The sequence below is a fragment of the Symphalangus syndactylus genome, chromosome 13 (assembly GCF_028878055.3).
Source record: "Symphalangus syndactylus isolate Jambi chromosome 13, NHGRI_mSymSyn1-v2.1_pri, whole genome shotgun sequence".
Taxonomy (NCBI): domain Eukaryota; kingdom Metazoa; phylum Chordata; class Mammalia; order Primates; family Hylobatidae; genus Symphalangus; species Symphalangus syndactylus.
The window spans coordinates 73385814-73400676 of NC_072435.2; the positions used below are offsets into that span (position 1 = coordinate 73385814).

Consider the following 14863-nt stretch of genomic DNA (forward strand, 5'->3'; position numbering starts at 1 on the left):
CCCAATTAACTTGACTGTGCGATAAGTGTGGCTTGCTGGAGAGCCATTTCAGTAGAATTTCTGGCATGCAGTAAACATGTGGAAAGAAGAGACAGTGAAAATCTTCCAAATGTTTGAGTCAGATAAAAATGAGTTCCAATTTAGATTTTGTTTTTTCTAAGTTTTGCCATATGTATGATTGAAAACAAATTACTTTATCTTTCTAAGTTTTCATTTTCTCATTTTTAACAAGAGAGATCATAAGTATGTTGTAGATTATTATGGGCTTAAATGAGATACCATGTATGAAGTACTTATTAAGTACTTGGAATAAAGTAAGCAGTAGATGAATAATATTATTTGGTTATGGTGGAGTTGGCAATGCTGAATGTAGAGGAGGTAAAAGAAGAGGAAGCAGAAGAGAGGGAGTGGAAGCAAATTGCTATTTGGGGACCGTAGACAAGAGGTAAGGCTGTAAGCAGAGGTAGCCCATAAAAATGCAAGACACAAATCTATTTTGGGAATGCCTTTAAATATGTGCATTAGAAATCTGTTATTTTCCCCATGCTGAGATTCATTCATAGTCAGAAGTTGAGTAATCAACATTCAGAAATATGTCATTGAGACCAGGCTACTTATTCCTGAATATATAAATGGCAATGATTATAATTTGTGACTACATTCATTCTGTAGACACTACAGGTGCTGCCATTTCAGCTGCTGTTGTGCAATCTCTACTGTGAGGAGTCCAGAGAGACTCTTATTATTCCAGTGCCTTCCTGATGCACAACAACCTATGATTTGCCCTCTTAATGAAATCTGAAGCACCTCATTGCCTCTGTATAGGGACAGGCTGTGGACAGATTTAGAGCAGAGCTTCGGGAAATGTCTTATATGTGTGTACTCACCTGAGAATGATTTTACAGCTGTTGTTATGACCATTACTGTGGGTTGGATGCAGATGTCATAATTCAGAGTCCCTCTTGTTTCATTTTTGGGTGCAGTGATGTTGAAATTCCTCTTCTGTACTTGAACTTCTATAGCAGTCTTTCTAGCTAATGTCTTCAACTTGTTTCTCTTTTCTTTTTTTTTTTTTTTTTTTTTTTTTTTTTTTTGAGACGGAGTCTCGCTCTGTTGCCCAGGCTGGAGTGCAGTGGCGCGATCTCGGCTCACTGCAAGCTCCACCTCCAGGGTTCACGCCATTCTCCTGCCTCAGCCTCTCCGAGTAGCTGGGACTACAGGCGCCCGCCACTACGCCCGGCTAATTTTTTTTTTTGTATTTTTAGTAGAGACGGGGTTTCACCGTGGTCTCGATCTCCTGACCTCGTGATCCGCCCGCCTCGGCCTCCCAAAGTGCTGGGATTACATTGTTTCTCTTTTCTTTTTTTTTTTTTTTTTTTTTTTGAGACGGAGTCTCACTCTGTCACCCAGGCTGGAGTGCAGTGGCGCAGTCTCGGCTCACTGCAAGCTCCGCCTCCCGGGTTCACGCCATTCTCCTGCCTCAGCCTCTCCGAGTAGCTGGGACTACAGGCGCCCGCCACCACGCCCGGCTAATTTTTTTTTTATTTTTAGTAGAGACGGGGTTTCACCGTGGTCTCGATCTCCTGATCTCGTGATCCGCTCGCCTCGGCCTCCCAAAGTGCTGGGATTACAAGCGTGAGCCACTGCGCCCGGCCCACTTGTTTTTCTTTTCTAAGGAAAGAGCATCCTCTCTTATTTCCCTTGTTCATCAGCCACTTAAAAAAGCATCCTGACTGGTTCTTTTCTACCATCTCCGATCAACCCCACCAAAGCTCCCAGGCACACTCTTACTTCTTAACCTAGTTGTAGATGCACAGAAGATACATACCAAGTATGTGGCCAAAGAGATGAGAAAAAATGACATTAGGAAAACCTGAAGAGTTTGTTTTGGTTTTAGAGATTATTTGAAGCAAATTGCTAAACATCCAGGTGAACTCAGAGCTAGAAAGTTCAGTAAAAATGTTAATATTGGCCGGGCGCGGTAGCTCACGCCTGTAATCCCAGCACTTTGGGAGGCCGAGGCGGGCAGATCACGAGGTCAGGAGATGGAGACCATCCTGGCTAACACGGTGAAACCCCGTCTCTACTAAAAATACAAAAAAATAGCTGAGCGAGGTGGCCGGCCCCTGTAGCCCCAGCTAGGCGGGAGGCTGAGGCAGGAGAATGGCGTGAACCCCGGGGGGGCAGAGCCCACAGTGAGCCGAGATCGCACCACTGCACTCCAGCTTGGGTGAAAGAGCGAGACTCCTGATCAAAGAAAAAAAAAAATGTTAATATTGCATAGCTATGAAACATTTAATGAATTTAGCAGTTTGAGGGACTGTGTTAAGAAACAGCCCTTTAAAACTGAAAAGGCCAACAGTTTTCAGAATTTGTGAGTCTGCTCAACCCTTGCTACTCGAAGTATGATTTGTGTGTGAGCAGCACCGGCATCATCCAGAAGATTGTTGGCAATGCAGAGCCTCAGGGCCCACTGCAGACTTGCTGAATCACAATGTGCATTTAACAGGATCCCCAAGTGTCATGTATGCACATTAAAGTTTTGAGAATGACTGTGATAAACACTTAGAATGTTTGACATTCCAAGAAAATTATAGAGCTTGGGCTGTAGAGTGACAAGATGTGGGGTCAAAGCCTAGCTCCACCATACACTCCTCATTAGGTACGTAAATCATTGAATGAAGCTTACCAAGCTCTGGTTTCTACAAATGTGAATTAGGAATATGAGCCCTTTCCACTTCAATGCGCTGTTGTGAAATAATGCAGTTAAAGAACCTTCAATAAAATGTCAGTTAGCATAATTATATTTGTAATAATTATTCATATTATATTCATTATAGAATATGAAATATCATAAATAACTTTTTTTTTGAGACAGAGTCTTGCTCTGTCATCCAGGCTGGAGGGCAGCAGTGAGATCTCAGCTCACTGCAACCTCTGCTTCCCGAGTTCAAGCAATTCTGATGCCTCAGCCTCCTGAGTAGCTAGGATTACAGGTGTGCGCCACTATGCCTAGCTAATTTTGTATTTTTAGTAGAGATAGGGTTTCGTCATGTTGGCCAGGCTTGTCTCAAACTCCTGGCCTCAAGTGATCCACCCGACTTGGCCTCCCAAAGTGCTGGGATTATAGGCAGGAGCTACTGTGCTCAGCCACAAATGGCTTTTAAGATCAATGTGAGTAAGGATGATTTCAATAGGATGTCATCATGTTCTGCTTAACAATACATCCAGCAGAATAGGCTTTGATTTTGGGGACTATGTTTCTCTCCAACTCTTTGTCCATATATATGTAATTTTTAAATGTTAAAAAATAGAATAAATTTTTATATAGCTCCCCAAAAATATGTGTAAATGTTCTTCTGGCTCAAAAGCCTATACACCTCTCTTATAACATCTGTTTTAATCTTATTCTGCAGCTCTCTATGAGCCCTTGCAACTCTGATCTTCTCTACCATTTTCTTTCCCACATGACACTCACCTGACATTTAATATATACAGTGGCATTTATCTTTTATGACTCTATTTATTTTGTTCCTACAAGATTATAATGTGTCTTGGAATGTCTTAAATAGAGTAGTAACTCTAAATATTAACAGATGATGTGCCTAGATTCATGTTCCATAAACAGTAGGAACTGAATAACATTAATTTTCCTGGAAATAGTAGAAAAATATCCATATATGTTCAACAAAAATCAGGAAAACATGTTCACTGTAGGAAGTGGACAGGCATGTACACAGTTCATTGAACCTGAGAAAATTCATTTTGTTTGGAAGAAAAATTCTTAGATTCTAACTGAATCTGGGTACCTGAGAAACAAAGTTCATTTAATATAATTCTATTCAGGGCATTAATTGGATAGTTACTATTTTCTATGTTTCTATATTCAAGGGAATGTTGTAATTGGTAAACCATTGAACTTACCCATCTGCATTTGAGGAATAGTATAATATGGTGGTTGAACTAGTTTACAGTCCCACCAACAGTGTAAAAGTGTTCCTATGTCTCCATATCCTCTCCAGCACCTGTTGTTTCCTGACTTTTTAATGATCGCCATTCTAACTGGTGTGAGGTGGTATCTCACTGTGGTTTTGATTTGCATTTCTCTGATGGCCAGTGATGATGAGCATTTTTTCATGTGTCTTTTGGCTGCATAAATGTCTTCTTTTGAGAAGTGTCTGTTCATATCCTTTGCCCACTTTTTGATGGGGTTGTTTGTTTTTTTTTTTTTCTTGTAAATTTGTTTGAGTTCATTGTAGATTCTGGATATTAGCCCTTTGTCAGATGAGTAGATTGTCAGTGTGGCGATTCCTCAGGGATCTACAGCTAGAAATACCATTTGACCCAGCAATCCCATTACTGGATATATACCCAAAGGATTATAAATCATGCTGCTATAAAGACACATGCACACGTATGTTTATTGTGGCACTATTCACAATAGCAAAGACTTGGAACCAAGCCAAATGTCCAACAACAATAGACTGGATTAAGAAAATATGGCACATATACACCATGGAATTCTATGCAGCCATAAAAAAGGATCAGTTCATGTCGTTTGTAGGGACATGGATGAAGCTGGAAACCATCATTCTCAGCAAACTATCACAAGGACAGAAAACCAAACACTGCATGTTCTCACTCATAGGTGGGAATTGAACAATGAGAACACATGGACACAGGGTGGGGAACATCACACTCTGGGGACTGTTGTGGGGTGGGGGGAGGGGGGAGGGATAGCATTAGGAGATATACCTAATGCTAAATGATGAGTTAATGGGTGCAGCACACCAACATGTCACATGTATACATATGTAACTAACCTGCACGTTGTGCACATGTACCCTAAAACTTAAAGTATAATAAAAAATAATAATAAAAAAATGGTGGTTGATAGGATTAACTTAGAATTCAAGCAAAGTTCAGTGCTCAATTGTATAATCTTGGTAAGATTACTTAACCTCTTTGTGCCTCATCTTTTTCACACCTAAAATAGGGGAAATAATGGAAACTTCATGCTGTTGTTGGGAGGATTAATTGAGTTAATACATGTTAAACACTTACTTCAGTGCCTGCCATGTAGTGGGTGCTATATACATGGTATAAAACATTAATACAGGCATGGTCTTTGCTTTCATGGAATGCACAGCATTGTGGAGGCAATAGGCAGTTACAGTAGAGTGATAATGACTATAATGCAGGCAATGGTAAGCTATGGGAGATAGTAGAAGAGCCATCTAATTCAGACTCGATGCTGTGGGGGTCAAAGGTGGGTGTGGGAGTAACTTTTTTTCCCCCTGAGGAAGTAAGGTCGCAGCTGACACCTGATGAATAAGGTGCTTCTACCTGTCGGTAGTCAGTGTACTCTATCTGCTACTAAGAATCATTTAAATTATGAGGAAATATTATTAGTCTCTGAAAGGGATATGTTGGTGAAATAATCTTGAAATTATTTGTACTTATAACATAGATAATAAGCAAAATATTGGAATCCATTCACAGAAAGTGAATGTATTTGAGTAATTGAATGTTTTGAAGCTTGTTGGATTGGTCTTGAATCAGTCCACTGATTATATATCCACTTGAATATATCCACTGTTTTTTAGAACACCTTAGTGTTTGTGTATGTATCTAATGAATTTTCATAAATATTCCAAACATGAGCACAAGTAGACTTTACATGAATATTTTTAAAAGATCAATTTCTCATTATATGCTTTAAAATTTATAAGCATTTCGACTTTTCAGTGAATGGCAAGATTGAAATATAGAATATATAGGCTCAGTCTTGTATTATACTATTAGTATTAGTCTTTGCTAATTGAAATGAGGAACTGCAGAGGGGTAGTAAGAATTAGAAGTTATTGTTAGTCTACCAATTTGTTTATGAAAATTTAATATAAATGTGTTTGTGTACAATATTTTATTGTTAATATCAATTTCAAATATCAACTATGTTATTTTAGGCACACTTCGTTTTTTAGAAAATAAAACCTAACACACAAAAATTCATGTAACCATTTGACTTCTTCTCCATCTCTAACTTCTTTGTTCTTTCCTTCTGTTGTATGTCAATTTCTTTTTGTGAAAAATGAATTAAGACTAGTATTCTGTACCAATTGGCTTGATTACATGTGGTTTATCATGTGTTCTGACATTTTTTTAAAGAAAACATTTAAAAACAAAAGCATTGTAGTTTTTTATTTATAGGTATTTAATAAAATGGAATGAGCTCCAATTCCTGAATAGTATTAAAATAATATCTTTATATAACATTTCATTAAGCATTTCATCCAAAAAAGATTTGCATTTATTTTTCAATATCTATATGTTTACAGTACCACTTAAATGTCTAATTCAATCATCCCCTCATCCCCAAAAACCGAGGAAGAAAGAGGGAGGCATTCATGGCTGATTAAACTTAAGATAAATGACTTGACCAGAATTACACAGTTTCCAAATGTGAACACTTGGATGGAGATCTTTTAACTCTAAGCTCAGTTCTTTTTCTTTATTCTATACGATATTGTAAAATCCTTCCTTTAATTTAGTTTGGTCTTCTTAAAAATAAGACTGTAATCAAGCATTAATTATACTAGAGCAGTCATCTAAAGATTCACATCATAATGTGCCTTCCAAGTGGAATGTAAACAAACACTAGTGCATTATCAAATACTTATATGACAGATGGATTTCTTTTCCTATAACTCTTAAAAAGTAGCTTCATTTATTCTGATCATTATGGGAAGCTGTAGGTGTGCTGGTTAAGAGCAGAGTCTCTGAAATCAGTTCAAATACAGACTGTCTGACCATGAAGAAGTTATCCTCTCCTTGCCTCAGTTGCTTTATCTGTAAAATAGGGATGATAATATGAATACAAACCTTGTAGGATTATTATAAAGATAAATAGATGTAGATTGCTTAGTAGATTATCTGATCTGTAGAAGCATAAATTTCAATAATATACAAATTAAAATTAACAAAAAGCTAAATTATAAGTTATAAGCATATTTAATCCGGTAAAAATGAACTAAACAATTAGCTAAACTCCCAGTAGCTTAAGCCAATTTTCAACATTCGTTATACAACATATTTTTATAGGGCAAGGTGGAATATCCATTTACTAGTATGGGCTACAGTGGTGGTTGAAAAAGAACACGGAGAATTGCTTAGAGGAGGGATAGTGTTTTATTCATCTTTGGATATCTGTGACTAGCAAATTTATTTGGGTAAGAGTAATTTCAGAGGGGAAAATAAAGCACATTTATTATTATTATTTTTTATTATACTTTAAGTTTTAGGGTACATGTGCACAACGTGCAGGTTAGTTACATATGTATACATGTGACATGTTGGTGTGCTGCACCCATTAACTCGTCATTTAGCATTAGGTGTATCTCCTAATGCTATCCCTCCCCCTTCCCCCACCCCACAATACCAAATGCATGGAGAGCTCCCGTGACTGGTTAATAGGGTGATAGACCCGTGATCCATCGTAATGTCTTATTTAAGGGGAACGTGTGGGTGATTTAAGGGGCCATGGCCGTGAGGTAAGAACCAGATGCTGGATACAGCTCACTATAGCTACCCCCAAGTGTTGTAGGCCCGGAGCGAGGAGAGTAGCACTCTTGTGTGGGATATTGATTTCACGGAGGATGGTGAACAAGGGACCCCTGTCTGAGGAGTCCCTCAGATAGGGACCCCCACCGCCCCCGCCCCAGAATCAATGCCTCTCAAACACTCTACATTTTTGAAATATGGTGAAAAAAAAAAAAATCACCTCAGAGAAGTGATTGATGCCACGGTCTCTTTTCAGTTCAGAGGAGAGAGACTTCTATCCATCGATAGTTTGGAAGTTCTCAATTAGGTAATATAAATGATCAAGATTAATCGCCTTTTCTTTATTTTTCTTCTAAACAATGTCCAGATTCCTCCAAAGGACCTCAATCGTCTTCAGGAGTAAATGGTAATGTGCAGCCTCCCAGTACTTCTGGGCAGCCTCCTGCCTCTGCCATCCCTTCTCCAAGTGCCAGCAAGCCCTGGCGCAGCAAGTCCATGAATGTCAAACACAGTGCCACCTCCACCATGTTGACTGTAAAGCAGTCAAGTCCAGCCACCTCACCCACACCATCTTCAGACAGAATGAAGCCACCTGTCTCAGAAGGGGTCAAAACTGCTCCCTCAGGACAGAAATCCATGCTTGAGAAATTCAAGCTAGTCAATGCCCGGACTGCTTTACGCCCCCCGCAGCCTTCCAGTTCAGGAACTAGTGATGGTGGGAAGGATGATGATGCCTTTTCTGAATCTGGTGAAATGGAAGGTTTTAATAGTGGTCTGAATAGTGGTGGCTCAACAAATAGCAGTCCCAAAGTGTCACCTAAGTTGGCCCCTCCAAAAGCTGGCAGCAAAAATCTCAGCAATAAAAAGTCTTTGCTACAGCCAAAGGAAAAAGAAGAAAAGAACAGGGACAAAAATAAAGTTTGCACTGAAAAAACAATCAAGGAAGAGAAGGATCAGGTGACAGAGACGGCTCCAAAAAAGACCTCCAAAATTGCAAGCTTGATCCCTAAGGGCAGCAAGACAACAGCAGCTAAGAAGGAAAGCTTAATTCCATCTTCCAGTGGTATTCCAAAACCGGGCTCTAAAGTTCCAACAGCAAAGCAAACCATTTCACCTGGCAGCACAGCAAGCAAAGAGTCTGAGAAATTCAGGACTACCAAGGGGAGCCCATCCCAGTCCTTATCTAAGCCTATAACTATGGAGAAAGCAAGTGCTTCTAGTTGTCCTGCCCCTTTGGAAGGAAGGGAAGCTGGCCAAGCTCCTCCTTCTGGTTCCTGTACCATGACAGTGGCACAAAGCAGTGGGCAGAGCACAGGAAATGGTGCTGTCCAACTCCCTCAACAGCAGCAACATAGCCACCCGAATACTGCGACAGTGGCACCATTCATTTACAGGTAAGGTGGCCTCCGCTTATCCACAGTTGTAAATCTATTTACAGGCCTACATACTCAGAGTGTAATAGGGAAGGCTGATAAAGTGGTGCTTTATGTCGTCATTTTGGAGTAATGTTTCATGCTAAAGATAGAGGCCTAGAATTTAGTGCGGAATCTTAGTCTGGAAAAAAACTTCCAGTAGGATCTAGTTTTATTCCCTCTCTCATTCCCTCTCAGAAATTGAGACCTTCAAAAATTAAACTACTTGTTATCAAAAGCCAGCTAGAAACCAGATGCCACAACTTTCTCTTGTGTTTATTCATATTATTGCTACTACTATACTTTTTCTATTACTAGCAGCAGACTTTTAAAATAATTCTCACTTTTACATAGTTTACGGTTATTTTTGTTGTCATCTTTGGGAGAAAGTATACCATAATGGTTAAAGAAGTAGCTTCTGAAATGATAAAGTTGTGGATTTCATTCCTAGTTCTGCCACTTTTCAGCTATAAGACATTGGGCAAGTTATTTAACATTCTTTAGTCTCATTTTCTTCAGCTGTCAAATAGGAACCATGCACTACTTTGTAGAGTTGAGACTATTAACAGCACTCATGCATATAACATGTTTACTGTATATACTGATGTGTTGCAAATGTTCTTCAAATGTTATTTATAAGGTATTACTTTCTCAATGTAAATTTTATATTAATTTCCCACAGCAAGGCATAGGTTTCTAGGTAAAAGGGGTTACATATATAATTTGTATTACTTATTTGGGCTGTATTACTTATTTGTTTTTTTTTACCTTTTATTTATTTATTATTTATTTTACTTTGCATTCTTATTTTGTAGGCATTGAAATACACAATATAAAATTTTTAAATGCATTATTATGCATTTTAAAATATGCATCCTACCACCCAAATGGTAAAGACAACACTTTGCCTGTTGTTCTGTGATTTGTTTTAATCGATTAGAGATATGTCAGTAACTGCTGTGTCCCCAGTTTATTCACTGCTTGGTTGGTAAGGAGACGGCCTGAGGAGCAATAATGTCTGCTTTGTCCCTCCTTCGGGCAGGTTGGCAATTTAACTACAGAAAGAAAATTTTATGAATAGGAAGCAGGACCTACTATAATTAAGAAAGGGTCAAAACTATATAGTTTAAAATTTTATTAAGTTTTTTTAATATAAAAGTTTTTAAAATAAAGCAGTTTATACTGATTTGTTTTTTTCTCAATGAGGAACCTAAGTGTTTTTTTTCTGAGGTTTTATACACTCAGCAAAACAAAATTATTATAATTATTACATTTACGCTCTTGGGACATTACAATTGAATGTTGCTATTCTGACTTCAGTAGTACTAACTCATTTAAAATACGTGTATTTGGATCAGATGAGAGTCTGCAGCTCCTTCTGACTCCAGGGTCCCTATTTGACAAAGCAGAATTTAAGAGGTCAAAATCATGAGCCACATTTCAAAAATGTGAGAAAAAAAATCATGAAGTTTTAAATATGTCATACTCAGCACCCTTGTGGATTACAAATATATTCTGTAAAAACATCAATCCTTTCAAAAAAATCACAAGTGAATTTCATAGGAAATTGTAAATCTAGAACTGCTAATTTAGTAGGCTTCTTTCTATAAGTAGCAACAAGCTTTTAAAAAAATTGTTTGCAATAAAATATCCAGTGGAAACAAATTTAGTGGTTTCCATTTGAAAATGTAACTTTTAAATATCAAAAACAGGAAGCAGCACAGCAGCACAGCTTAGAAGTTACAGTGTAGATCCGCTGTGTGACCCTGATGAGTTTTTTGAGAAACTCTTTGAGTTTCTGTTTTTTAACAACAAGACTATAAAAGTGAGGCAATATAGCCAAGTAGCTAAGAAAAAAGGCATTAGAGAGGCTGAGGCAGGAGGAGAATCGCTTGAACCCAGGAGGCAGAGGTTGCAGTGAGCTGAGATCGTGCAATTGCACCGCAGCCTGGGCAACAAGAGGGAAACTCAAAAAAAAAAAAAAAAAAAAAAAAAGAGGGGGTGATAGAACATGTCTTACTCTACCATTGTTCAGAAACAGCGTCTTGTGGTGGTGGTTGCCATTGTTCAGAAACAGCACACAGCCAGATTTTGAGTAAATTACATGAATATCAGTAATTATTTTTATTATTATCAACAATATAAGATAGTTAAAAATAAATAAAACCATGGCTGGCATGGTGGCTCATGCCTGTAATCCCAGCATTTTGGGAGGCCAAGGTGGGAGGATGACTTGAGGCCAGGACTGTGAGACCAGCCTGTACACCAGAGCAAGATCCTGTTTCTACAATAAATAAATTAATTAAAACTGTCTCTTAAAATTTCACATTGAAGTCTATATATAAAGTAATATTCATTCAAAGTTTTTAAATCAATGCAGAAAAATTTTACAAATAATAGTAAATCCTCAAAAGACAGAGTGGTTAACATTCATTCTTTTCAACTTTCAGTAAAAGCTTGTTTATAGAGTCATGACATTTGGATTATGTAACCTTTTATGTTCTTTCTGACTTTCACTGTTCTATCCCCATGTAAGAATCCCTCCTATAAAATCCCTGACAATTATTTTTGGAGTTGCTAATCATTTGATGAAATAATACTAATAATTTACTCTTTTATGTTGGTATTATCATTTATTGAGTGCTTGCTTAGTGAAAATCTTTGTGTCACAAAATATATGTGAATTTTCTCATTTAAACTTCATCATGAACTCATGAGAAAGATTGTTACCCCCCATTTTCCAGAAATGAAGAAGCAGAGATATTAAGTCAGAATAGTAATAATCTCTTAAGATCATAAAGCTAGTAGAAATTTGCTTTGCTTATCAGTTCTATCTACATGACAGAAATAAGAGGTATTGTTACTGAGAAAATTCTGGTTAGAAAATGCCAATAGTACACTTGCAAAATTCTCAATCAGAACTCATTTACAATTGAAAATGGTAATTGCTGTTAATTAGTATAAATTATATAAATGTATACAGATACACATATATGATATGTAAAGATAATTAAGTAACTTTTATATAATGGGAAGATTGATGGCTGATGGTGACTTTTTTTCTCAGCTCAATCCTAGGTTAGTACTTACTCCTTCTGAGACTCTGCTATATGCTTCATAGTACTGTTTGTCACAAACTGGATGTTCAAAGTTCTATAAATATAATGTGGATTCTGGAAGTTAATAGATTTCCTATTAGCCTAACTTCCTATCTAATATAAATTATTCTGTACATAGTTTCAGTAATTCAATTATCTCTACAGTGTGATAAAGTAGTTTCGAATTTGCTGTTATTCTTATTCATTTATCAAATAGATATAAATAAGACAAAATGTCAAGAATTAAAGAAAATATTTTATTTTGGTTTAAGAAGTTCCTGATAACTAGAGCTACCTGAAATTGAAATAGACTGCTTTTTATAGTGTTAAGATGACCATCTGAAGTATTTAAAAAGTGGCAAAGTGACCAGTTATTACAGTTTAGGCAAAGGGAAATTGCTGCATACTTTTTCATTTATGTACTCATCCCTCATTCTACAAATACTGTGTAATAGAAGATACAAAGATTTTTTTAAAAAAATCTCTGCCTTCTGGGAGCTCAGTCTACTAAGGGTAGTAAGAATAATATCATCAAAAATATTAAACCATTACTGTTATGGAAGTGTATGTAACATACACAATTAATGTAGAAAAAAAAGAGGGTTTTTTACAAATCTGACAAAATGGAGTCAACTAATGCATCACCAAGAAGTTAAGATAAGGGTAAGACATCAAAGATGAGTTAGAGTTTGTCACAAGGAGGGAAGAACATTGTGCTATCATCCAAATTTGATATCCTACAATTTTATAATCCAGGCATGATGGGAAAAATAATAGGTAAATTGTGAGCTGCTATGCAAATACTAGTAACTGGAACTGCTATAGGCACTAATGGTTAGGATTTGTAATTATATGAATGAGAGACTGTATTAGTCAGTTTTCACACTGCTATAAAGAAATTCCTGAGACTGGATAATTTATAAAGAAAAGAGGTTTAATCGGCTCACAGTTCCACATGGCTGCAGAGGCCTCAGGAAACTAACAATTAAGGTGGAAGACGAAGAGGAAGCAAGGCACGTCTTACATGGAAGCAGGCGAGAAAGAGAGGACATGGGAAACTGCCATACACTTTTAAAGCATCAGATCTCATGAGAACTCACTCACTATCAGGAGAACAGCATGGGGGAAACTGCTCCCTTGGTCCCATCACCTCCCACCAGGTCCCTCCCTCTACACATGGGGATTACAATTCAGATTACAATTTGAGGTGAGATTTGTGTAGGGACACAGAGCCAAACCATATCAGAGACTAAAGAAGAAAAGAAATGGAAATAATTTGAATTTTGTTTTTCTCTTTCAATGACCCCTTCTCCATACATCAAATTTTCAGCTAGTCTTCCCAACCCTTCTTCTGAAACATACCCTCAATCAGACTTTCTTTCCATTTCCAGCCCTTGTCTCCTGATCTAAGCCATATCACCACCAATTCTCATCTAGTTTCCAGTGAGTCTCCCAGCTTCCACTCTGGGCTTTTTGCAGTAACATCCTTCACACAGCTGGCATTTTGACCTTCTAAAAGCGTAAATCATATATCTCATTCTAATTAATGAAGCCATCTATTAGATTTCCATTACATTAAAAAAAAAAACTCAAACATTGCACCGTGACCCTCCAGGTTCTAAGTAATCTAGTACCCTGTTCACAATTGATCCCCACAGCCACATGCAGTCCCCCCTTCCCCCAGCACATTGTATCTCAGCCTTCATCCTCCTTCTCAACAAACCAACCTATGTTGCTTTAGAACATATCTTTGGCATATACGTTCATTTATGACTGTAACAACAGTCTTCTAGATCACTGCAGGCCTGTCTTGTTATTAGAGCTCTGCTAATCTCCAGCCATCTCCAACCACCTACTCCAGGGGAATATATATTATGTGCCTTCTCAGAATTCTGTTTAATCGTCCTCTTGTATTTTCTTTATACAGTTTATTACTATCTGTTCTTTTCTTGTTTACTTATTAACTGGTGTGATTTCAGCCACCTCCTAATGTAATGTAAGTTCATTGAAATTAAGAGTCTTGTGTTTCTTATTTAGTAGCATAATTGCTCAGTACAGAGGCTACCTACAGTAGATACCAAATAAAAATTGTTGAATGAAACACTGTCATCCTGTGTTAGAATCACTTGCTATGGAAGAATTTTCAAACCTGCCAAAAATGTACGCTGGAACAAAAAAAAAATTCTGAAGTCTCTCACTTCCTATAAATGGGAGAGTTTAACTGAAATACAAACAGCTTTAAAATATTTAAAGAATTAAACCATACCTTCTCTTCAGCACATTTATTCACTTATTTTTTATCTTTTTTCAACAACTACCTACTAAATATCTCTTATGCATGAGACATCAAGAATTGAGTGAAAAATCATACGTACTATGTCATTTGCTTTTTATCATCCACAGTGTGGTAGACAAGGGGCAAGCTCAAAGAGAACAACAAAATGCAGCTGGAAGTGTAAAGCTCCCCAGGAGTGAACTAGATTTGTTATACTGAGGCTTCAAAAAAGTGAAAAGTTACTTTTAGCTATTGGAATCAGGGAAAGTGGCACTTGAACTGAGTCCAGAAAGATAAGTAGGATTTGGTAATGCAGAGATGAGGGGGACAGGGAGGGAAACATAAGGCTGAAGGAACCACATAAACGAAGTCAATACAAGATACGTAGGGTGGTCAGCAAGTAGGTCAGTTTCTCTTGAACATTGAAGATTGATTGGAGCCTGGTTGTAGTAGAAATTCTTGAATGTCAGAAACTTGGACTTTATGTATGTATATGTGTGTGTGCATACATGTGTGCA

At 37.4% G+C, this 14863-nt stretch overlaps 1 protein-coding gene across 9 annotated transcripts in view; it reads left to right on the plus strand.

The window, feature by feature from the left end:
- The window catches only part of NAV3 (neuron navigator 3), a 908101-nt gene that overhangs the window by 690961 nt on the left and 202277 nt on the right, over positions 1 to 14863 (plus strand). For all 9 annotated transcript variants that reach the window (XM_055236272.2, XM_055236270.2, XM_055236266.2 and 6 more), the window contains one exon: positions 7928 to 8954. In XM_055236272.2, the coding sequence (XP_055092247.1) occupies positions 7928 to 8954 (1027 nt within the window). The remainder of the gene's footprint in view (positions 1 to 7927; positions 8955 to 14863) is intronic.